Raw genomic sequence first — 24,055 nt, forward strand, 5'->3', positions numbered from 1 at the left:
TCATGATCACAGGCATTGTGCTTTATTATTAAATAAGTGGATCAGATTTTGAATGACAAAAATTGTTTTAAAATACACATCTGTATTTATCTCCTCATGAAAAGCAATAAATATTTATAGATGAAACAGTGAGTGCATTTACATATATACATTTTGCCAAAGAAAATAGTTTTGGCTGTACTATAACATATACATAGACCACACTTTCAGAATCCTTTGCTACTGAAAGTTTAACTTTCATAAACAGAAAAGCTTACGAAAGTAGCATTTGAAAAAAAAAATATATATATATGGCTGATAATGTAAGATCACATTTACCTGCTAGGTTGAGAAAAGCGTTTTACTGTGCTTCTTCATAATTTTGTGGAAATGCAAAGTCCATCTTCACATCAAGTTACCAACTGAAATCTTGAGCCTCATTTAGTTAACCATTGTTTCACAGCTGAGGTTTTTTTTTTTTTTTTTTTGGTCAACTACCATCACTAGCTCCAGCTGTCATAACATCCATATACATAACATCACAGCAGTTAGCACTATAATAATAATAATAATAATAATAATAATAATAATAATAATATTTATGAAAAGTCTGCATGAAATGTAGGTGTTCTCCGCATGTAACTTCCTGCAGAACAGGGATGTGGAAACTGCTACAGTTTTCCCAGTAGTTCAAACGTGAACCCACTCTCCTAGTTTGAAGAGAGGGTCCTCTCAGTGGTTTTCTTAAAGCTACTGAAGTAACTCGAGAGGCAGGGCTAACTAGTACTCATGGTCAATGTCAGTCAGATGTTCACTTCAACTCCAAGACAACAGAAGCTTTCTTTACACATTAATGGAATCAAGATGTCTGTAATCAAGACTAAAAAGTTGATGATCAGTCTGATTAGAAATTTAAGAATTTAAAAAAAATTACAAACTGATCAATTAAGACCAAAATAAGACAACGTGGACATGTTTACAGTGTTGGGGTTTATCAGTTTAAATTTCAAGAATAAAGCTCTCCCCATGAGGGTGCACCTGCTCAAAATCCCGGTTCCACTGAAAAGTGTTCACATTTTGGGAAGGAAGACCAACAGTGTCCTTTTTCTATTACCCATTGGTCACTTGCTCCAACGGTGTGTCTGCCCTCCCCAGCTTATATCATCATCATGAAGTTAGGGGGAATATTGCATATGGTCAATGAAACAAAATAATGAAATGCTCATCACAGACTTGCATAGACTATAAAAGGCACTGAGAAAGGTTCAGAAAGTAACAGCCCATACACTCCATGCTACCAAGATGATTGGCAGAACACATCAAATATATTATATATTCTGTTTATTTACAGTATGACCTGTAAACAAATAGAATCTGTTTAAAAGTTCATTTAAAAAAAAATCCTTCATGAAGACTTTGTGAATGAAATATACATTATATATGAAATATACGTATATAAGGAAAAAATATTTTTTTTTGGCCATATTTGGTGCACTTTCAGGTCAGGTCCAGGCGTCATGACAGGTGGGGAGCTCCAGTTCTTACTCGTAATCCTCCCCTGCAGTGGCTGCCTCCAAGGCAGCGAGTGCTTCTGCCACCATAGAGTCTGTGACACTCACAGTGTCCTCTGTGTCTTTTTCCTTCGATCCTGCTTTCTGGGAGAATGACGAATCTTCGTCTATCACAAGCTTGGTCTCGGTTGAGGAGAGGCTGGTGCTGCTGGTATGGATGTCCACAGATATGACGCTCTCCTCGTCTGCCGTGTCCCCTGCTCTCTGTCTTCCTTCCTCTTCCTGGTCCGTTCTGCACAAGCAGCCATTTCCTAGGCCAGAGTCCCGGAACCTTTCTGTTTGTTTCCCAGGTTCTGTGACCAATGGTGAAACGGGGCATAAAGGCGGAGTACTAGGAAGGGTTGGTGAGACCCCTCCATCTGGTTGCAAAATATAGAGACTAGATTTGCCCCCTGTTGTCTGGGGAAGGTTTGACCTAGCCTGGTTTATGTGATTGTTTTCAATGTCGGATTTGCTGAGGTTGCTGTTGTAGCCCAAATTGTGAAAGCCTTGTTTTTTCCCATCATCTGCCTGACTGTGACATTGGTAGGAAGAGACTAAGGAATTCGTGGAAGGATCTTGCTTCAGCTCATTGACATCCACAGGGTCTGTAGGGTCATAGATGTAACTACAAAGGAATCAGAGAGACGGATAAAGAACACAATGCAGCAAAAGAAAAAAAAAATCGCAGACTGCTTTATACAGATGATAAAATGTCCTTTCTGGACAAGCGTGAGCCATAATGTAAAGTGATATTCAGAAATAATCATGATATCGAGGAAGAAAAAGAGACCCTGACAAACCCATAGTGCTCCAAACAAAAGCCTGGTTATTTGCTTCTTTTACAACTTGATAAGTCAAACCACTCGATTTGACTGCACACTAAATTTGCATTGGGTACGCAAACGCAGCCTCTGACGCAGTAATGCCCTCTGCAAGGAGTCCACTATTGTGCTCTGCTCTGTGACTACCTCTCTCTTTTCCTCATTAGCACATTATATAATGGTGGCTCGCTTTCAGAAGCCTAATAATTTTTTTTTAAAAAAACCTGTAAGGAACACAAAACAACCCTCATGCATGAGCAGCACGGTTTCCCACCTGTTAACAGGCAGGTGAGAGCCTGAGAGATGAGGAACTGTGTTCATGTGTGTGTATTTATGGATGGTGATAAGAGCTGTAACGTTTCCTGCAAAGCTCTTTCTGCACTTCACATCCTCCACCAAAAGAAAGCCCACAAAACCACCCGGGGTTGAAGAGGGAGAAGGAGACAGATTACTCCCCAGAGCTAGACACAGGAAGCCAGTGGTGAAGACACCAAACTTGGCCGATGTCAATCTGTTCATCTTCATGCATATTCGTTTGTGCGTAGTTGTTTATTTTTACATTTATGTTTCTGTCAGTATTCCTTTATGTCACAACCTGAGCTACAATACATGTCATTAATATATATTCTCATAGGCTGGATCCATCAAGTATAATTATTCTGCACAGATACAGCATGCTGTGTCTGTATGGAACACTGTGCTGAGCTGTGCTCCCTGTTAACAGGGAAAGCTTCTATAGGCTTGCAGATGTTGGCAATTTTCCAGTTCACTCAGTTGACTGACAGGTTTAAATGTGCATGTGCACTAGCCTTCAATGAAAATCATGATCGTACCATTTTCATGTCAGTTTACTTTTAGTCTTGAAGTGAATCCAGTGCAGCCAGCTGCAAATGTTTTGAAAATACAAGGCCAACGTTAACTTCTGTTTATGGTAGAGAAATTCATGAGGTATTGGCCAAAAGTATGTTAAGCATTATAAAGAGCCTTAGATTCCCTTTAAGAACCTGATGACAACACAATAATGGCATTTATATGAGGTGTCAAGGTAATTAGCCATGTCTGCTTTTCAGTTTCATTGGTAACTATGATGCATCAGAATAAGGCAGAATATGATTTCCATATAGCACACAAGAGTGAACCCTGTTTTAGCTTATAGGGATTTACCTATACCTGCACAAACCCACAGATATTGTAATGGTCATAACCCAAAACAAAATCCTCACAGTGTAGGAAATATTAAGTGTTGGGAAAAAGCAAAGAGGCATTTAATGTGAATGTCTAAGGGGAACGCGTTTAAACAAAAAAAGTGGAACAAAGTTTGTGTGCTTTGGGTCACGTTTGTATGGTATTTGCATGAGGCAATCCATTTAACCAACTCGAGCTAAGCCTAGAAGTGTGACACTGGGCATTATGTACACCTTCCACTGAATCTGTACTATAACCAGCAAAACTATCGAATTTATAGCAGTAACAAAATAGAGGCCATTATCATTGGTGGCTACTGGGAAATGACATTCTTGCTGACCATTTAGAATGGCTACATTCACAGATAACGCACTACCTGACCATTTAGCCTGGCTACATTCACAGATAATACACTACCTGACCATTTAGTCTGGCTACATTCACAGATAATACACTACCTGACCATTTAGTCTGGCTACATTCACAGATAATACACTACCTGACCATTTAGCCTGGCTACATTCACAGATAATACACTACCTGACCATTTAGCCTGGCTACATTCACAGATAACACATTACCTGACCATTTAGCCTGGCTACATTCACAGATAATACACTACCTGACCATTTAGCCTGGCTACATTCACAGATAATACACTACCTGACCATTTAGCCTGGCTACATTCACAGATAACACATTACCTGACCATTTAGCCTGGCTACATTCACAGATAATACACTACCTGACCATTTAGTCTGGCTACATTCACAGATATCACACTACCTGACCATTTAGCCTGGCTACATTCACAGATAATACACTACCTGACCATTTAGCCTGGCTACATTCACAGATAACGTACTACCTGACCATTTAGCCTGGCTACATTCACAGATAATACACTACCTGACCATTTAGCCTGGCTACATTCACAGATAACACATTACCTGACCATTTAGCCTGGCTACATTCACAGATAATACACTACCTGACCATTTAGCCTGGCTACATTCACAGATAACACATTACCTGACCATTTAGCCTGGCTACATTCACAGATAATACACTACCTGACCATTTAGTCTGGCTACATTCACAGATAATACACTACCTGACCATTTAGCCTGGCTACATTCACAGATATCACACTACCTGACCATTTAGCCTGGCTACATTCACAGATAATACACTACCTGACCATTTAGCCTGGCTACATTCACAGATAACGTACTACCTGACCATTTAGCCTGGCTACATTCACAGATAACGCACTACCTCACTATTTAGGCTGGCTACATTCACAGATAACGCACTACCTCATCATTTAGCCTGGCTACATTCACGGATAAACGCACTACCTCACTATTTAGGCGGGGTACATTCACAGATAACGCACTACCTCATCATTTAGCCTGGCTACATTCATGGATAATTTCACTACTTCACTATTTAGGCTGGCTACATTCACAGATAACACACTAAGCATTTAGGCTGGCTACATTCACAGATAACACACTACCTGACCATTAAGCCTGGATGAAAGAGATAAAAGTAGCTTGTTATCCTTTGAGTTTAAAGCTGCAATTTCCCTTTTAGCACAGGTGTCTTTCATAACATATTTTCTTCTTCTTCACAGAAGAACCACCTGGTTTGCTTTTGATAATATTTTAAAGCACATTAACAGTGCCAGTGATATTCAGCAGTCATATTTGTGCTTTAGATGAAGCCTTTACAACACTGTTCTTTTCTTTCATCCTGCTAGATCCTCCAGGATAAATGCAGAAAGAAAGTAAAAGGCAATGCAGTAGCTATTCTGATCCCTTTAGCATGGCTGATTTGTTCGCGAACAACAACCAATATTTAGAGTAATAACAGCTTCTCAAAGCCTTTTCTTCCTCCACTCGACTTTCTGACACACTCGACATTTATAAACACCAACAGGCCACAGTGAGCTTTTGTCACTCGGCTGGAGTGAGGATCAGTAATTCAGGTTATTTCTTCATTCTTACCTTTTTAGCATGCTACAGCATCTGCACCCCATCTGGACAACTGGATAGCAGGGCTGGATAGAAAAAAGGGGACATAGGACTGTATCTGTTAGGCACAGGCAGCTTTCATCATGTGTTTTAAAGCTAATAAATGGTAAAATGGTAAATGGCACACTTGTATAGCGCTTTTATCCAAAGCGCTTTACACTGTGTCTCATTCACCCATTCACACTCACACATCAATGGTAGCAGAGCTGCCATGCAAGGTGCTAACTTGCCATCGGGAGCAACTTGGGGTTTAGTGTCTTGCCCAAGGACACTTCGGCATGTGGAGCCATGTGGGCCAGGAATCGATCCACCAACACTACGATTAGTGGATTAGTGGACAACCCGCTCAACCACCTGAGCCACAGCCGCCCCATTCGATTATAGATTAATGACATTAATGAGATAATAGATTAATGACATATGGCAAGGATTACAAATATGTAAAGATGGACTTCTACTGAAGAAATACAATAGTGTCAGAATGAGAGTAAGAGCAGAGTTCCTATAGGTTTCCATCTCTGAATTGCCAATAGCAGAAATAAGACCGTGATCAACATTGCGTCAGCACCTTAACAGACATGACAGCACTAGATGACTACCACACTATCTACATCCCTCCAAGGCAGAATTCATGAAGACAAGCCCCACCCAATGTATCTGACCTTTCAGCCACAGTATTTTATACCGGGAGAAAGAAAAAAAAAAACCCATCAAATAACACCCACAATGCTTTCACCATTCTCAGTCTGAGGCAGTGCCATCGAATATTGATTTGACATATGGTTCTGCCAGGTTCACGGCAGGGCTTGAATCTTGCGAGCGCAGAGGGACAAACTTGCATGTGTGACACTGCGGATGGCTCCGTATCCCTTCGCAGATGTGCTGACCTTTCTTTTTTACATTCAGGCTATGCCATTCCTCCTGCTCTTTGTGGCCAAATGCAAGGTAAATAATTGATGGATCAGTCTGTGAAAGGCTGTGATAGAACAAGGACACGGCTGGTCATTTCTCCCCTTCTAGTTTCCTCCTTCCTGATGTGTGGTGAGAAAGAAAGGCTTGTGCCTTCTCGTTCTTACGGTCACATTCTTATTCTGGTTTGAGCTGTACATTCACATTAGGACAGACCTCAGAGCACAGTACAGTATATCATTTTATGGCAAATGCCACAGTTCGGAAAAGTTGTGAAAATAAAATTGTAAAATCAAGGTTGAGGAAAAAAAAAGAAAAAGGTGACTAGGTGATGATTAAACACCAGACGTGTGTAGTAGTACATGTCTGACTGGCTGTAGTATGAGCTAGTTATTACAGGAGGATTACTACAGCAGCTGTGCACCTCCTCATCTGCGGCCAGACGCTGCATCATGCTGGCCATAAAACTGCGCTGGGCATCTTCCATTCTACAAAACCCATATGTGCTTTTTAAACACTGCAGAATGTCATAGAGACTCTGCATTAAACATGAATGTTCTGGACTTGGACGAAGCAGATAAAGAGCACGAGTCAGTGTAAACATACATCCAGTAAAATGGCAGCTTTTACAGTATGTGGCATCTTCCAGCAGCATGCAACAATAAAGAAGTGGACCAGCATTAAAGCTTTCTCAGTTTGAGTTCTGCACACCAGCGTTACATAAGAATAATTTAAAATATATAAAAATATATAAAAAATAAATAAAATATTGTAACAAAAAAGTAACTGATATCAGGCTTGATCTTATGTTATATGCCACATGGACATTTCTTTCTCCCCTGTATCAACATCGTACGCAGCTCACAGAGACAGAGCGCATGGAAGGAGAGAGAAAGATAGAAAGAGAAATAGGGTCATATTTTTTTTTTTCCATATTTGCCAGCTTTCTGGAGGCTATTTACTCTGAGAAATGCTGTATTCCAGCAGACTATTACACTATAAAGATTAGATTATAATATTATACTTTCTTTTGGTCAGGTTAAACTATTTTAATATAGATTAATCAAGATTCACTGAGGATTGGGAGTCACAAAGCTAATGGAGACAAGGCTTCAGATATTGCCAGATCATTTTGGTTATTTGTATTTATGCTTTATTAATTCCTTACACCCCAAATCGCAGACTACGCTCCTGAGAGTGTAATCTGTTAACTGTTCCACAAACCCACTTAAAATCTATGGATGACGGGCTTTTTCTCTCTATGCTCCTTCCCTTTGGAACTCTCTTCCTCGCAAACTTAGGGAAGCTCAGACCTTTGGCATTTTTAAAGCTCAACCTAAGACTTACTTTTTTAAACTTGCATTTGACTGCTGATGTCTATTATAATTTTTTTTTTTTTCTGTGTACTGCTTATTTTGTGTACAGCGCTTTGGCAAGCTGCTTTTAAAGGCGCTCTATAAAATAAAGTTTATTATTATTATTATATAACCAGTAAATTTAGATAGATTAGGAGATTAAAGATAAAATGACGAAGGGCTGCACACCATCTTCAGGAGTAAATTGAAATGCTCCATCTTGGAAAACCAGCGAGAGGTGAAAGGCAGAGATTATTCAAGATTGGCAGTTTAAAGTACTGCAGATTGAAATTTGGAGCGTAATGAATTGGCAGCTCTTCCTCCATTGAAGTTAACAAGAAGAGCGAATTTCTAATCTCTGCTGGAGCGCCAGCGCTCTGTTCTAGCGCTGTGAAAGCGTGAAATGCTTTGTATCGTACTATAGAGACAACAGGCCTTTACCTTTTTCCCTTACCCAGGATTTTTTTTTTCTTTTTCTCTCACCTAGACATGAGCAAGTGTGCTGTAAACATACATCTTGCTTACATACATAAAATGTTTTGTTCATTTTAAAATACTGTCTGAACAACAACTTGGATTGTTGCGTTAAAGTGTAGGAAACCTGCAATACTGCAGAGTCATTTAAAGAACAAGGCAATCATGTAGCAAATCTCTCGCAAACAATGGAAGAACATGGACTCGTACACACACACACAATCACTAGCACACCAGAGGATTAACAAAGGCCACAATAAACAAATCCCATAGGAGCTCTGGTTTCATTTCCTTCTGCCTTGTTCTTAGTCAACTAAAACCATGATAACAAGGTCTGTATTAACAAAGTCGGTTAATCACTAGAAGTTGAATTTGGTTGGAGTATTTCAGAAACTGATGCTCTCCTGCGATTTTCACACACCAGTCTCTAAAGATTAAACAGAATGGTGTGAAAAAACAAAACATATCCAGTGAGTGGAATTTTTGCAGGTGGAAACGCCTTGTTGATAAGAGAGGTCAGAGGAGAATGGCCAAACACATTCAAGCTGACAGAAAGGCTACGATAACTCAAATAACTACTCCCTTTCCCTTACAACCGTGGTGAGCAGAAAAGCATCTCAGGATACACAGTACATCAAACCTTGAGGCAGATGTGCTGTGACACATCAGGATCTACTCCTGTCGACAAAGAACAGGGTATTTACTCTGAGGTATTATATTGAGGTTACACTGGACACAGGCTCACTGAAACTGAACGACTGAAAACTGGAAAAAAGCCCAGATGATATCAGACTCACTTCAATTCATTTGAATGGTTATGAATTTGGCAAGAAATCAGGTTTAAATCTTTACCCTCATCTTCATTTATTTATTTTTTATCAGCATTAGGCAGCAGCTCAAGGGCACAATTAATACTATTGTGATCACAATATGTGGTTTCCTCAATTAATTTTAAAAAGCTAAGTATTAGTGAGCTAATCTAAAATTGGCTAATATTTTTTTATACCACAATATTTCTGAAATCTCAAAAAGTTTTCATTCATTGCAAAGTCTTCAGAAGAGAGGAATTGTATTGGTTTTAATGGAAACTCTAATGGTCCCTGTGGGTCTCTGCTAGTAATCTGTTGCCTTCTATTGGTGGCATGTTAGTAGATGTCTAGTAGATACCATTAAGGTCCAATAATGGTAATGGTTTTAAAGGTTAGCTGATGGTTTGTGATGGTATTTGTTGTTGAAAACCATTATAATTTTTGTTGTGGTTTCTATCGTTTTTTGTTTTTTTTTTTCTTCAAGAGGGCTGTGAGGGAACAGCTGTTTATAGCTGCTATAACATAAATAATAATTGGAACTAACTTGTTTTGTGGGTGTTCCACAAAGTTAAATAATGTGTCCTTCTGTAATTAATGGAAAATGTAACTATTAAAATAGCTGTGGTATAACAGATAACAGGAATAAAGCACTGGTTTAACTGGAAAATAATCAATCTTGAGGGATGTAACATCACACCACCTTGTTGTTGATTATTTTCCTATAGCAACACTTACTGACTCTGCTGTATTAAGGCTAGGGCTGCAACAACTAATCGATAATTATATTATATTTATATCCTAATCTGTGGATATTAGAAATTCACGCCAGTATTTCCATTTTACATAAAGCCTCGTCCTGACAGCAAGTGAGTCTCCATTAAACTTCACTGAATGAGCGCGCACCAATCAAACAGTGCACAGTAGAAAGGAAAAGCAATAACTCTGACTAAAATATTCATTTTGATCAAATATGTTGTCTGATGCTATATTTATAAACAAAAGTAATTGTGTTTTTATGACAGCAGTAACTTTAATGAGGTTATAATATATAATTGTATATAAATATAAGAAGTATCATACATTTACAGAATAAAGTAACATGTTGCTGTGTTCAGATGAGTGAATGTGTGTGTTACTGCAGAACTTTCAACCTCTTACCAGTTAACACTTAGTCTGTGCTTTTGTTTTTCTTATTTTTTTTTTAATATAGTGATTTAACTTCTGTTTTAAAACTTGTGAAAAATCAGTTGTATTTTTTGTTTTCAAAATATAATGTCCATATTAAAAAAAAAAATCCTTTGCACAATGTAGAACAGCCCACATAGATACATTTAACACCTAGCCTTCAATTTGCACAATGTTTGAAGAACAAAATCACACAGAATGTGAAATAAGATGTTTTTTCAAAAAGATACAGAAAATAAAAATTGGGCTTTTAACCCAACTAATCGATTAATCGAAGAAATAATCATGAATCGATTATAAAAATAATCGTTAGTTGCAGCCCTAATTAAGCCATATGCTCCCTATTTTAAGTATGTAGCATTAAAAAAAGACATTCAGTTAATGTGTTAAGGTCCAGTGCTTTTTTTGGATTTTGGCTGCAGGATTATAATCCACAATGTATAAGCAAATGCTGTGTTCTATTGAATAATAAAAATAAAGCACATGTTTGTAAATTGGCTAAACACATTCTGGGCTCTTTGCTGATGCAGTAGTAGGTTACATGGAAACTATTCCATGAAGTGTATATCCTTATAGTATTACTTTTACTTGCTGGTTTTTAGTCAGTTAAAACTTACAAAGATTTTTATAAGCCATGGAGGATTTCACTGAGTTTTTTTGTGATTGTTGCAGCCAAAAATGCTCGATTTTGGTGTGGCTTTTTTCAAAAATTTGCGATGCAATTTGCTGAGATTTTGTGGAAAACTACTTGTGTTCGGCGAAATCACAATTGCATGGAATTGTCTTTCGCAGTGATGTTTGTTAGTAAATGAGACCTTTTAGCTGTACTCGTGTGACGCATGTGACGAACACGGCTTTGGCTGAATGACGTCACGTGGCCCGTTGTGATGATGTCTTGGCCCAAATCTGCAGAAAATCTGCAATAATTTTGAAAATTTGCACGCTCCTCTGAAACTGCGAAGTTTCCTTGAGTTTCCATTAATTTCTGCGATCAGGAAATCCTGGAGGGACTGTTTTTAAATCAACAGTTAAAGCAATTTATAACTAGTCTACTATATTACCAAGTCAGTTACTCACCATTCTTCCCACTTCAATTTCAGTGGATCAAGTATTTACAGTAAGACGCATGGAAAGAATATAAAGTTTGCTATAAGCTACAGTAAGTAGGTAATATTTGGCCATGTGTATTGTCAAGATCAACGGTTAAATAAAACTTTTATAAAGAGCTTCTATTAAAAATAAATGTTGAAATTGTTTCACTGCACTATTCCACATCATGTAGCGTGAACATGTTTTGCATAAACATGTAGCCTATACAGTATGCCTATGAAGTGCATTATGACTGAAAAAGTGGTGCAAGAAAATTTAAGTACCACATATATAAAGCTCTTATTTTTAGGATTAGTCTGCGGTTTCTTAAAATATTCTTCAGTGTTTCTCAAATGTTTGTCTGTGTGAAAAGATAAGAAAGAACATTAAAAAAGGGGCATCTTTGGGGCAACCCTGTATTCACACCACCATGTGACAAAGCGTCAGGGGACAGTTCATTTTCTATGTACGTGTGCAAAATGGAGCCATGATTTCAGCGACAGAAGCAAGCAACAGTGCGGCAGCGTGACAAGCGCCTGTGAATTAAGATTTTCTCACTTCTATGCAAATGAAGTACAATGCAGTAGCGCGATAAATCCAAAAGACAAATGTAATTCCTACCTGCAAGTAGTACTTATTTACTGTTTGGTTCATAAAAACAGGAGAAATTTTTCATATTATCCTGTCATATACTGTATGATCTCTCGTTAAACACGTATAAAAACTTTTTTTTTTGTACGAGCTAGTAAAAAGCCTAGCACATTGTCACACTGTCTCAAAACACACACACACACACACACACACACGAGTCAAACTACTAGCGACTTGCTGCTTGCTAGTGTGAATGTATGATAGGAAGCAAATACTATTCTTGAAATGGTCTTATAAGATTGCGCTCAGTTTGGGTATGACATTGTAGAAGGGTGAGAGTGCTGTCTTCTGTGTGGACACGCACTAGTTATTGATTTATTTTAAAAAATGAACAAAACTGGTCTGACATCACTCCTGTTCCCTTTTCTCTTCTTTTACCCATCCCCCCCAATCTCTTCTGAGTCTACGTCATCTTTGTCTTTCTATTCTCCACTCTGTGTGTACCCGTGTGTGTCTTTCCTTCTACCATGTGCCGATGTCAATTCCAATTGAGGGTAGTCTGTAGCTTGTGGCTGCAACTCAATCCAGTGAACTGAAGCTTTATAAATCAAACAGGTGCATAGGGCAGATATGGTGTTTGTTTCCCTGGTGCTGGTTGCTATAGAGAATGTTTCACAATGAAACAGCGTTTATTACAAAGCCTCTTGAGAAGGACCACACCAGCTAATTGGCTGATGAGCATATACAAAACAAAGGGCATTCATTAGCAATGCTTTCTGTAAGCATCAGCAAATTTGATACACCAAAGGGATCACTGACTTTAACCATAAACATCAACGCTGTTGTGTCTGAACCGGGTCTGTGTCAAAACATATAGCACTGAAAACATCAAGTGCTGAACAAACAGATGTGTCTCACCATCACGCTGAAAACTGCTAACAGGTCTTTTTAGCCTGAATCCTCAGGTACTTCCATATAACTATCTATGTGATAACACATCGAGTCATTTTTCATTCATTCATCCACAGTAACTGCTTTATTCTGGTCAGGGTTGCAGTGGATCTGAAGTCTATCCAGGGAGCACTGGGCGTGAGGCAGGAGTACACCCTGGATAAGGAGCACACATATGCACACATAGGGGCAATTCAAAGTTGCCAATCCACCTACTGGCAAATTTTGGAAGAAAAAAGTGAGGTGAGGACACAGGAGATTGCCTGAAGAGACCGACATGATCACAAGGAGAACATGCACAGAAGCTCAACACAGACAGTAACCCACGCTCAGAATTGAACCAGGAACCCTGGAGCTGTAAGGCAGCAATGCTACCAGCTGCGCAACAGTAACTCAATATGTTTTAACTCTAAAGTTATTCAACGGATTAAAAAAAAAAAAAAAAGACTTTCAGATGTTTTAGGAGAACCTCAGTCTGTCTTTCTAAATGTTTATTTCAGAATTGCTGAATTTCATGATTGCGATGTAGTGATTAATCCATCTATGTATATGATTCTGGCTGCTCAACTTCCTTGTTGGTTTGTTGGCTCTAACACAGAAGTATTTTCTTGGACCAGCACGTAAATGAAAGCTGCTGCCTGGTCGTCATTTGACTGGCGTTTGCATATTGGTTGTAGCGTCACAGTTAGCACGAGTCAACAACATGTACTTAAAAAGGTATCGTTATCATTTGCTAACAACGGCAGTTATTATGTGCGACACTCTTGGTTACACTAGAATATTGCAAGTTGCAGGGACAAACTGGATGTTACAGACAGTTTTGTCATGTGGAGATGATGTCGTAAGACATGAAGATATCTCTGTTTACTTCCCAAGCACACAATACAATAAAAGGGAGGAGACGTTTCTAAGTCCCAAAAAAAGCTTTTATGCAAAATACTACCTGCAGACAGACAGAGAGAAAGATGTCTGTCTGTATTTGAGTAGTCACTCTCTAGTTTATCACTAAATATATTTTTGCTTATTTACTGCGCTTGATCACTCTCAATCAGCTGGTGGAAAAGGTTTGTTTTATATCAATCCTAAACTCTGACAGTGTCCTGGAGTACATTTATAGGTGTCTAAATAGAAATTTTAAATGTAACCAGTAATAAAATTTAATACAATTGTAACCTGTCCTATTCTTAATTCTTGGTTGTCTTAGGTTATTAATTTACTTTTACCATTAAAAAAAACAAAAAAAAAACAAAACTCAGTAATGACTTATGATTAATGTGATATAATACATGCGGCCTGGGAAAACCTGTCGGATGTTGCTATAGCAACCAAAAAAGACAGAAAATTCCTTTTTTTCTTGGGTGATACACTCTGACAACTTAACTTTCCAAACCATCAATATATTTCACCCAAGCAGAAATATTTTATTGACTTTATTTATCTTGCATTGCCTGTCAGCCTACAAAGATCACTTCAGGTAAAAAGCCAGTTTAACAAACGTGGTGGTAGAAACCCTCTACGTCTAAAACCTTGCTATATGATAGAGAATGTCAGGCTTTGATCAAGTTGTTGATAAATAGCACCCAAACACAAGCAAACAAACAGAAGCCTAATCAATTCAGTTTATAATCAGACCACAATTCTCCTGTGCCACAGCTGGAATGAAATCTTTAAATGTAAATTTCTTCCTTTTCAATTTTGGGTGCAACCAGACCTTAAAGAGATATGCAAAACTAAAACATCTGAGAGGCCTGACGCTTCATCTTGGCCTCCATACTCTATATATAGTATTATTAGAAGGAAAACAAGTGTGTTTACCTGAATGGCATGCTTACAAAGCTATCAAAAGTGCAGGCTACACCCATACGCATACATGTCATAATGTGAAAGTTTACTGAAACACAATAACACTAATACTTCAGCCTAATTCCACTTTCATGTGGAGTATTGTGGTGGCTCGGCTCATCATGACCACACCTCATTACCTACGATACTGTAAACAAAGCCTCCAACAGTAAACACCCTGACAAACTGCTCTTACCTGGTCAACCCCTCAATGTGCAAATACAAATACGCACCATCTAAATCACTCATCAGTCATTCATATAGGCTATGATAATATAATAAATGAAAAGCAACAGACCTAGGTCTACACAGATTAGGTTAGGTTATCATCTAGTGCATGTGATTTCTATAAACAGCTCACCAAAATTATATTTCCAGGAAAACTAACATGAACCTTGAGGCAATAATAATAATAATAATAATAATAATAATAATAATAATAATAATAATCCCCCCCTAAACAACACCATTACGTTCAGTCCAGCTATAGTCTGATACTACATGATTAGTCCAGCCTGCACCTGTTCACTCAGTCACCTTCAGGAACCTTCTATATGGAGCATTTATCACCTTCTCAGCCGTCTGAATATATTTCAGCTCAGGTTTAACCTCTTTACTAGTTTATAACCCGATTTATATCCAGCTAATGACGTTGTAGCCTGTAAACATGCGACGGGAAGCGAAGCGAAACGAAAACGACACCTAAATCCGAGTTGTCCACCTGCGCAAGATTAATGTTAACACCACAAACTAGTTCTTTATGAGCAGAGTTGTCCCGTTTCAAAGCAGCGTTTACGCCAACGTGAAACGAATCCTTTTATCACCACCATGTTTGAACGCGTAAGACTGAGAGTAAAGGCGTTGAACGGGAAGCGCAACAGGTGAGGAAGTGCTCGGCTCAGGAAGTCCGCCGAATCAAAAATAATTTCGTGTGCTAGCCTTTTCGCGTTTAAAAAAATAAAATAAAATCATTATTTCCGGGAAAGACTCCAAAGTCTGAACGCTGTAGCCATTACACACATAAAGGCTTTACCTGTTAGAGGGATGAAGGTGTGGCAAGTGTTTGCCGGAGGTGCCGTATTTTCACAGATAACTCCAGTATTCATTTATTTCCCAAAACTGTAGTCTCTTAAGTAGAAAAAAATAGGCATTAAGTAGTCCAGAGGCTTCTCCTGGAACATGGCAGTGGAGTTTGTTGACACAAGGGCAGCTTTGGTGTGTGTGTGTGTGTGTTGTTTTTTTCCTGCTTGCAGGAGGGACGCTCCTGGTGTGTCAGCCCTATGGCGCCTATTTGACTTTCAGATAGGAGTCTCCCTCTCTCAAGCCTGACCAGGAGCAAAAACGTTTCACATTGTAATGACATAATACATGTGATAGGAAAGAGTTTGCTGAGAGGACAAGGCCTTATTTAAGCAGAGGCCATTAAGCATCTCTACATCAGGGGTTCCCAAACTTTTCCAGGGCAAGGCCCCCCAAATGGCATTGACATTTGACCGAGGCCCCCCTTTTGCAAGATGTCTTTAAAACACATTAAAAATACAGACTTCTGAATATATATCCCTTTATTATTATTATTAATAATTACATCTTATATCTTTACATTACATTACATTATGAAATGATTGTGTGTGTGTGTTGTCTGAGAGTGTGAGAGAGAAAACGTACTAGTGGGAGGGATGGGCTTGGTGTCTCCGACCAAATTGTTGAGGCCCCCTGGGCGCCCCCTGGCGGGCCCTAAAGCGGCCGCGGCCCCCAATTTGAGAACCATTGCTTTACATACATACACAACACACTGTATAACGCTAGCTACTAGTATAGCACCAGACTGCTCATTAGAGCAAACATTTTTGTCGTTAGAAAGTTTCTTAAAACTGTATTCACGGTCAAAACCACTGAGAATACACTTAAAAAAAATAATTTATCACTCTGGGAACTATTAAAATTTGTAGCTGTGTAAAATCTTACACCATCAGGGATGAGCCATTTTATAAAGTTAAAGATCTATTTAAAAACCTATTAAAATCCTTTAAAACTATATCGAAGAGGCATTTTCTTATGAGTCTTAGCATTTTAATTGGCCCATTATGGGTACACCTACCATCCCTGCTGAAAGAAAAAAAAAAAAAAAAAACAGCCCCGCTGAACAAAAAACCCAGTAGAAACCCTCACTGAATTTGTAATGGATTTAATGATTATAATGGGAATTGTATTGGTTTTAATGGAAACTGTAACGGTCCTTGTGGGTCTCAACTGGTAATTTGTTGCCTTCTTTTGGTGGTGTGTTATGTCTACTGTAGTGGATACAATTAAGGACTGTTAATGATAATGGTTTAAATGATTAGCTAATGGTTTGTAATGGTATTTGTAGTGGAAACCTTTTTCTGTCATGGTTTCTGTTGGTTTTTGTTTTTTTTTAGCAGGGAGCTTGGTGTGACAAGCTACCAGCTGCCAAAACTGGCTAGTCACAACTGGTAGTCCATCTTTTCCAGTTGGTAAGTAATTTTGCAGCTTGCTTATTACTTGACTAAAGTGTTTAATAAATGTTTGAGTTTCTCTCTCTCTCTCTCTCTCTCTCTCTCTCTCTTTCTCTCTCTCTGTGTGTGTGTGTGTGTGTGTGTGTGTGTGTGTGTGTGTGTGTTAAATAATCTGTCTACAATGTAGCATAAGTAGTGATTATTTTAAAAAATGCTGTTCCATCTACCAGAAATACACAGCTGCCAAAGATGGTGTCAAGATGAAGCTTGATCAGCCCGGCCTGTGTTTGGCAGCTGGTAGGTGGTCAGTCAATGCTAGACTAAACCTATGCTAGATTATAATCTATGTCTTTTAAAATTTTATTGACCCATTATCTACATACACTCTTCAGCCAAAGGTTTGTGGACACCTGGATATCACACCCATATGTGGGTGTTCCCCTCATTGTTGCCACAAAGTTTGAAATACATAATTGCCTAGAATATCTTTGTATGCTGTAGCATTACAAATTCCTTTCTCTGGAACTAACTAACCCAAACCCATGTTCCAGTATGACAGTGCCCCTGCGCACAAAGTGAGGTCCAAGAAGATATGATTTGCCAAGGTTGGTATCGAAGAACTCGAGTGGCTGGCACAAAGCCCTGACCTCAACCCCACTGAAAACCTTTGGGATGAACTGGAACACTGACTGCGCACCAAGGCCTCCTCACCCAACATCAATGCTTAACCTCACTAACACTCTTTTGGCTGAATGAACACAAATCCCCACAGCCATGTTCCAAAATCTAGTGGAAAGCTTTCAAAGAAGAGTGGAGGATATTTTGACAAAGCAAAGGAAAACTAAAGCTGGAATGGGATATATGTATGAGTTTGATTGGTCAGGGCATCTACAAACCTTTGGCCATATAGAGAACATTGGTTATTACATCAGGTACTGTTAGGTGCTCTTTTTAAGTGTACTACAGATACTGACTTTAGCCAATCTCTCTTTACTCTGTTAAGAAAATGAAAGCTACTGTGCGTATTACATGCCAAACTCAAAACCATGACACTAACATGTCAGTGCAGAGACCAGTGTGGTAGGCGTACATGTACCTGATAAAAAGTTTAATACATTTATGTATATCCTAGGTGTACCACTAAACTGGCGAATGAGTGGGCAAAGAGTGATAAAATTAATACAAATGCTTCTTTTGAGGGGAAATATTGAATTTTTCTGAGTATTCACTTTATTATTCTAGGTATTCTTTTGTCTAAAAAAAGGCAAACTAGCTAATGATTTGCTAGGTCACAGTAAACAAATGTGAATAGCCATAACAACAACATTTTTTTTTTTTGTGGAAATTTAGAAGGATATCAGGAATAGGGTATTGTAATGAATTAACAATTAAAGCAAATAACCCCACTGTGTTTAGTTTTAAAAGGTCAATTTTAAAATGAATGCTTTTAATGGTAATGAATAATTCAAGTATTTCATGAGGTCTCTTCTTAGTATAGATGAATGTCAAATATGACAATACATTTTAAAAGTGTAGCCTCAATAAAAGTGAGCAATAATTAAAAAAAAAGGTACACTTATAAGGATACTTAACTTGGGAACAGAAGGAACCACCTGCACAGTTTAAAAAGTACTGTATAAGAAAACTAAAAGTCTCCAGTACAGTGTTCAAATGTCACTTTCTAAAATAAGATAATATGTACCTTTATTGATCCCCTGTAGAGGAAATTCAAGTTGACACATCAGCACAAGTAGGAGGAGTAACAACAAAGAAAGGAAAATAATTTCTATAAATACCTATACGTCAGAAGTAGTATAAAATAAAAAATAATATGAGAAATATAAATATTAGAAACACTAAAATAGATCAGTGTGTATGTACACATGCTAGAGTTCAATTTGTATATATACATGTGCAATATCTTTGGTATACTGTAAATATACATGTGCAATATCTGTAGAATGTGTGTGTTTGTGAGACTCAGTCAGCAGAGTAGAAGGTACTGGATACTGCTGCAAAGGAGGTACTGGTTACTGTTGCAAATGTACTGTTTTAGTTATTTACAGGTCCCTTTAATCTAGGGCCCAGGGAAGAACCAACATTTTATCATTTCTGTCCTCTCAACCTGCCCTTTGTTCATGCATACATTTCTCGCTCTTGTAACTACATGTTTCCTATTAGTTTTACAGGAGTTACTGAATAATTCATTGTAGTTACAGAATAATAATATTTAAGATCCAAGGCTGAATCATAAGCTGTGACTTTACTAAAGAGGACAACAAGGATAACACTTCTAAACAAATGGACAAATGGAAATAATCAGGTGTTAATAAGTTAAAAGTAAACTTCTCAGTTAGTTGTTTAATCGCTGTGTTTTCTCCCATTCTAACTGGCTAGTTTACCAGTTGCAGCATCTTAACAAATAGGGTTAGTTAAATGTAAATAAAAAAAAAAAAAGTCCTTATATTCTGTCTCTTTTTTGTTTGGACCTCAGAAAAAGAGTTGTTGGAGTTCATCAGGCTGGAAAGGTTACAAAACCATCTGTAAAGAGTTTGAACTTCACCATTCCACAGTTTGCTAAAGATCACATGGACAAGCCAGAATGCTATTGGAAAACTGCTTTTGGATAGATTAAACTAAAATGGAACTTATTGGTTTAAATGAGAAGCGTTATGTTTGGAGAAAACAAAATACTGCATTCCAGAATAAGAACCTTATCCCATCTGTGAAACATGGTGGTGGTAGTATCATGCTTGGGGCCTGTTTTGCTGCATCTGGGTCAGGACAGCTTGCCATCATTGATGGAACAATAAATTCTGAATTATACTAGAGAATTCTAAAGGAAAATGTCAGCACATCTGTCCATGAAGTGAATCTCAAGAGAAAGTGGGTCAAGACAGCAAGACAATGACCCTAAGCACATCTACCAAAGAATGGTTAAAGAAGAATAAAGTTAATGTTTTGGAATGACCAAGTCAAACTCCTGACCTTAATTCAATAGAAATGTTATGGAAGGACCTGAAGCAAGCAGTTCATGTGAGGAAACCCACCAACATTCCCAGAATACTGAGGAATGGGCTAAAATTCCTCCAAGCCGATGTGCAGGACTGATAAACAGTTACCGGAAACTTAGTTGCACTTATTGCTGCACAAGAGGGTCACACCAGATACTGAAAGCAAAGGTTCACATACTTTTGCCACTTACAGATATTTAATATTGTAGCATTTTTCTCAATAAATAAATGACCAAGTAAAATATTTTTGTCTATTTTGCTTGATTGGGTTTTCTGTATCTCCTCTTAGAACTTTTAGTGTGAAGATCTGATGTTGTTTTAGGTCATATTTATGCAGAAATGTAGAAAATTCTAAAGGGTTCACAAACATTCAAGCACCACTGTACTTCAGTTTCATTATGGAAAGATTAGCTATTGATTGTTCAGTTGGCAATTCCATTTTTAAACTTTTGCTGTACTGTTTCATAACCACCCGTTGTGTCTTTTTTACAGTATCTCACAAAAGTGAGTACACCTGCTCCCCATTCACACCTGAGACCTTGTAACACTAACAAGTCACATGACAGCAGGGAGGGAAAATGGCTAATTGGACCCAATTTGGACATTTTCACTTAGGTGTGTATTCACTTTTGTTGCCAGCGGTTTAGACATTAATGGCTGTGTGTTGAGTTATTTTGAGGGGACAGCAAATTTACACTGTTATACAAGCTGTACACTCACTACTTTACATTGTAGCAAAGTGGCATTTCTTCAGTGTTATCACATGAAAATATATAATCAAATATTTACAAAAATGTGAGGGCTGTACTCACTTTTGTGAGATACTGTAAGTATACAGTACTGTGCAGAGGTTTTAGGCACATGCAAAGAAATGCTGTAGAGCAAAGATGCCTTCAAAATAATGAAATAAAATGCTTCTACATTTTACAATAAGAGCAGTAAACATTGGCAAATGAAACAAAGTCAATATTTGGTGTGACAAATGGAGATTTTGACTCTCGAACTTGCTTCTTATTTTTGCAGCAAAACCCAGCAGCCTTCATTGTGTTTTTTGTATGAAAGGTGGTCTTTTACATAATATGTTAATTTCTTTACTGACATTTTTCTGTAACATTTAATTTTGTGCTAGAAAGCTAATGTTTTGGAATCTAAAATGTTTTTTGAACTGACTTGATAATGTAGAAGTCATAAAATAAAATTAAGTTTGTACTTAAAAAATAGGGTGCCTATTTTTGCACAGTACTATATATAATTAATATGTTTGTAGATATAAAACTAATCAAGCAATATTTTATTTAGGTCAATATCTGTGTATTGTGTTTGTGCCCCAGTGTTAATTCTGTGTGAATCATCAGATGATATAATTGGAAAAGGATATTTGTTCCTCTTAACTATGCAACCCTTAGGCTAGTGTTATTCATCCTTTATAAATGGATTACAAAATGTTCTTTCAGTACAGGGCTTATTGTATATTATACCATAGTGCTGGTGAATTCTCAAATCTGATTATAATAAAATATTTATTAATTTTCTATAACAGTGATGCTCTGAGAGTAGTGCCACTGCAAGAGAAATCAAAGGTCTATATCAATGTGTTAATGTGTTCTATATCTCACAGCTCATTCAGCTCATTCACACGGACATGTATGACAGACACTCACATAATCTAAATCGAATAATTAATACATTAAAACAACACATGCTTATTTAAGAAAGGAAAGCATATAGTCACTCATATTGTGTAGCTTTCTGTAGGGAGATGTTTCTTTACCAATCATGGGTGGAGTGTCAGGTGTCAGCACTTTGTAACAGTAAATTTTCCACCACAGGAGAGTCTGCTTTTGTTTTATTAACAAGACAAAGTGGATGGTGAAGGAATTACTATTTATAGCTTATACAGTGTAAATGATAGCAGGAACTAACTTGTTTCATGGAAGTTCCACACCATTAAATCTAACTATAAATTTGTGACATTAAACACTATGTTTATCTTAAATAAATAATATAATAATTTGCTAATTGCAGTGTTACAAGAGGAATAAAACATTTCTCCTTTTTGCATTGAACCATATCACACCACTTTGTCATTGATTATTCACCTATCACAGCAGCACACACTGACTTATGTCTGACTTAATATGTATGAAAATTATTTTATTACATTATTAAAGTGTATGTACAGATTAAATTTCATATGTGTTCTCTTGGTCAAATATTCAACACAGAAATCCCCTAACCATGTTTCCTTCTTAGTGGGTTACCCATGGGGCAATGGTGGCAGTATGGTGGATATCTGGTTTGCCTTCAAGGAATCTTATACTTGTTATCTGAGATGATTTTTTTTCTATTCTTTTCCACAGTAATACGATCCATGTGACACTCAAGGATGATGACCAAAGAGGTGGCACAAAGCCAAGAAACAAGATACTGTAAACCTTAGACTATGGTAAGTGTGTGTGTCTGGAGAAATAAATCATTTTAAAATAAAGCTGCTTTTTTTTTTGCCTTCTACATACATACTCTAGAAAGAATGTTTTCCTACATACTTGTCTATTCATCTTTAAATCTCTCAGCTCAGCCAACACCATGAAGAAGATTCAAAGCACTTGTACCAAGAAATAAGTAATATTCCACTGTAAAAAGGACACAGTTACAGAGCAAATTGTGGTGTAAAAACATGATGTATTATTAAAACCAACAAACGCATTAAAATGTTTGCTGTAGTCTTTCTCAAACTTTAAACTTTGACAGTTTAAAAAAGGCTGCCTTGGTAAACGCCATAAGTAAATGCACCACACCTAAACCAACCTCAGTGCTTTAACTGTAACTATAATACTACATTAATGCGCATTATGGTGTCAGCTGTTTCACTGGACTTAAATAGTCTAAATAATAATTATTAGACTCTTGGCAAAATTCTAAATAATTATGAAAGTAATATATATATATATATATATATATATATATATATATATATATATATATATATATATGTACTTACACACACTAATATATGTATATATAATAGTTAATACTGTATATACTATATATATAATGCAATACAGTACATTATACTAAAAGCTGTGGGCTATGTTTTTTTGAGTAATTCTGTTGACAAAGTGTATTCATTAATCTATGATGGATGTCATTTAAAAAAAAAAAAGAAGTAAAAATTAAGGCATAATGGCTCTCATACCTAAGCGGATGTTTGTCTTTCAACTGGTTATCACCTTATGAGTAACTGTATGTTTAGTCTTACTGACATGATTGCAACTCTCTCAACCTTTCACATAACTTTCTTACTCTCATAGCATTTTGTGGTCTTTTCAGCTGCCAAATAATTCTAGTAAATAATAATATAGTGACTGAAACTATAATGCTGGTTTTGACACTTGAAAGGAGCTGTCAAAAGTATAATTTCTGTTAAAAAAAAAAAACCATTGATGTTTGAAATCTAAAATCAGTGGTCACAGGTTTGTCACTCACTTATCAACAAACTGTGGAGGGAATAAATGATAAGAAAATAAGGAAATAATAATAAGGAAATAAATGGTAAAGAAATAAATGATAAGCCCACAGTATGATTTACTAATACAAGTATATTGCTAAATATAATGTCTCCATGGAGAGTAATGTCGTTATGATGACTTTGCGGAAAGTCTTTTCACAGAGCTGAGACACAGTTGTTATCGTAATGATAGGCGGTGCTTATTGGGCCTCTCCATTTATGTTTGCTATTAATAATAAAAGGCAGATATTGGTGTGCCTCTCACGTTATTGTTGCT

The 24,055-nt window shown here is 37.3% G+C and overlaps 1 protein-coding gene and 1 long non-coding RNA gene across 5 annotated transcripts; one reads left to right on the forward strand and one right to left on the reverse strand.

Annotated features, from left to right (window-relative positions):
* zgc:194930 (uncharacterized protein LOC557813 homolog) lies at window positions 1-16,077 on the reverse strand. 3 transcript variants are annotated; one of them, XM_017472629.3, is made up of 3 exons: window positions 15,816-16,077; window positions 5,551-5,603; window positions 1-2,157 (listed from the first exon to the last, which is right to left on the reverse strand). In XM_017472629.3, the coding sequence occupies exons 2-3, from the start codon at window positions 5,580-5,582 to the stop codon at window positions 1,521-1,523; spliced, it is 669 nt and encodes a 222-aa protein (XP_017328118.1). In that variant the 5' UTR covers window positions 5,583-5,603; window positions 15,816-16,077; the 3' UTR covers window positions 1-1,520. The 3 variants fall into 3 exon arrangements, with proteins under 3 accessions (XP_017328118.1, XP_017328119.1, XP_053537374.1); XM_017472630.3 differs by lacking the exon at window positions 15,816-16,077 and adding an exon at window positions 14,756-15,786; XM_053681399.1 differs by lacking the exon at window positions 15,816-16,077 and adding an exon at window positions 5,766-14,702.
* LOC108268003 (uncharacterized) lies at window positions 15,552-23,198 on the forward strand. 2 transcript variants are annotated; one of them, XR_008396685.1, is made up of 6 exons: window positions 15,552-15,663; window positions 17,200-17,274; window positions 17,487-17,553; window positions 20,763-20,885; window positions 22,631-22,716; window positions 22,844-23,198. It is a non-coding gene; the product is annotated as an uncharacterized LOC108268003 (long non-coding RNA). The 2 variants fall into 2 exon arrangements; XR_001813222.3 differs by having other exon boundaries at window positions 22,631-23,198.
* The last annotated feature ends 857 nt before the right edge of the window (window positions 23,199-24,055 follow it).

Source organism: Ictalurus punctatus, chromosome 7 (assembly GCF_001660625.3).
Source record: "Ictalurus punctatus breed USDA103 chromosome 7, Coco_2.0, whole genome shotgun sequence".
In the NCBI taxonomy this organism is placed as follows: domain Eukaryota; kingdom Metazoa; phylum Chordata; class Actinopteri; order Siluriformes; family Ictaluridae; genus Ictalurus; species Ictalurus punctatus.

Bases quoted from the DNA above. Each gene is read 5' to 3' on its own strand.
- zgc:194930 (XM_017472629.3), bottom strand. From the start codon at position 5,582: ATGGGGTGCAGATGCTGTAGCATGCTAAAAAG. The intron at 2,158-5,550 runs GTAAGAATGAAG...ATTCCTTTGTAG, and splicing joins TGCTGTAGCATGCTAAAAAG to TTACATCTATGACCCTACAG.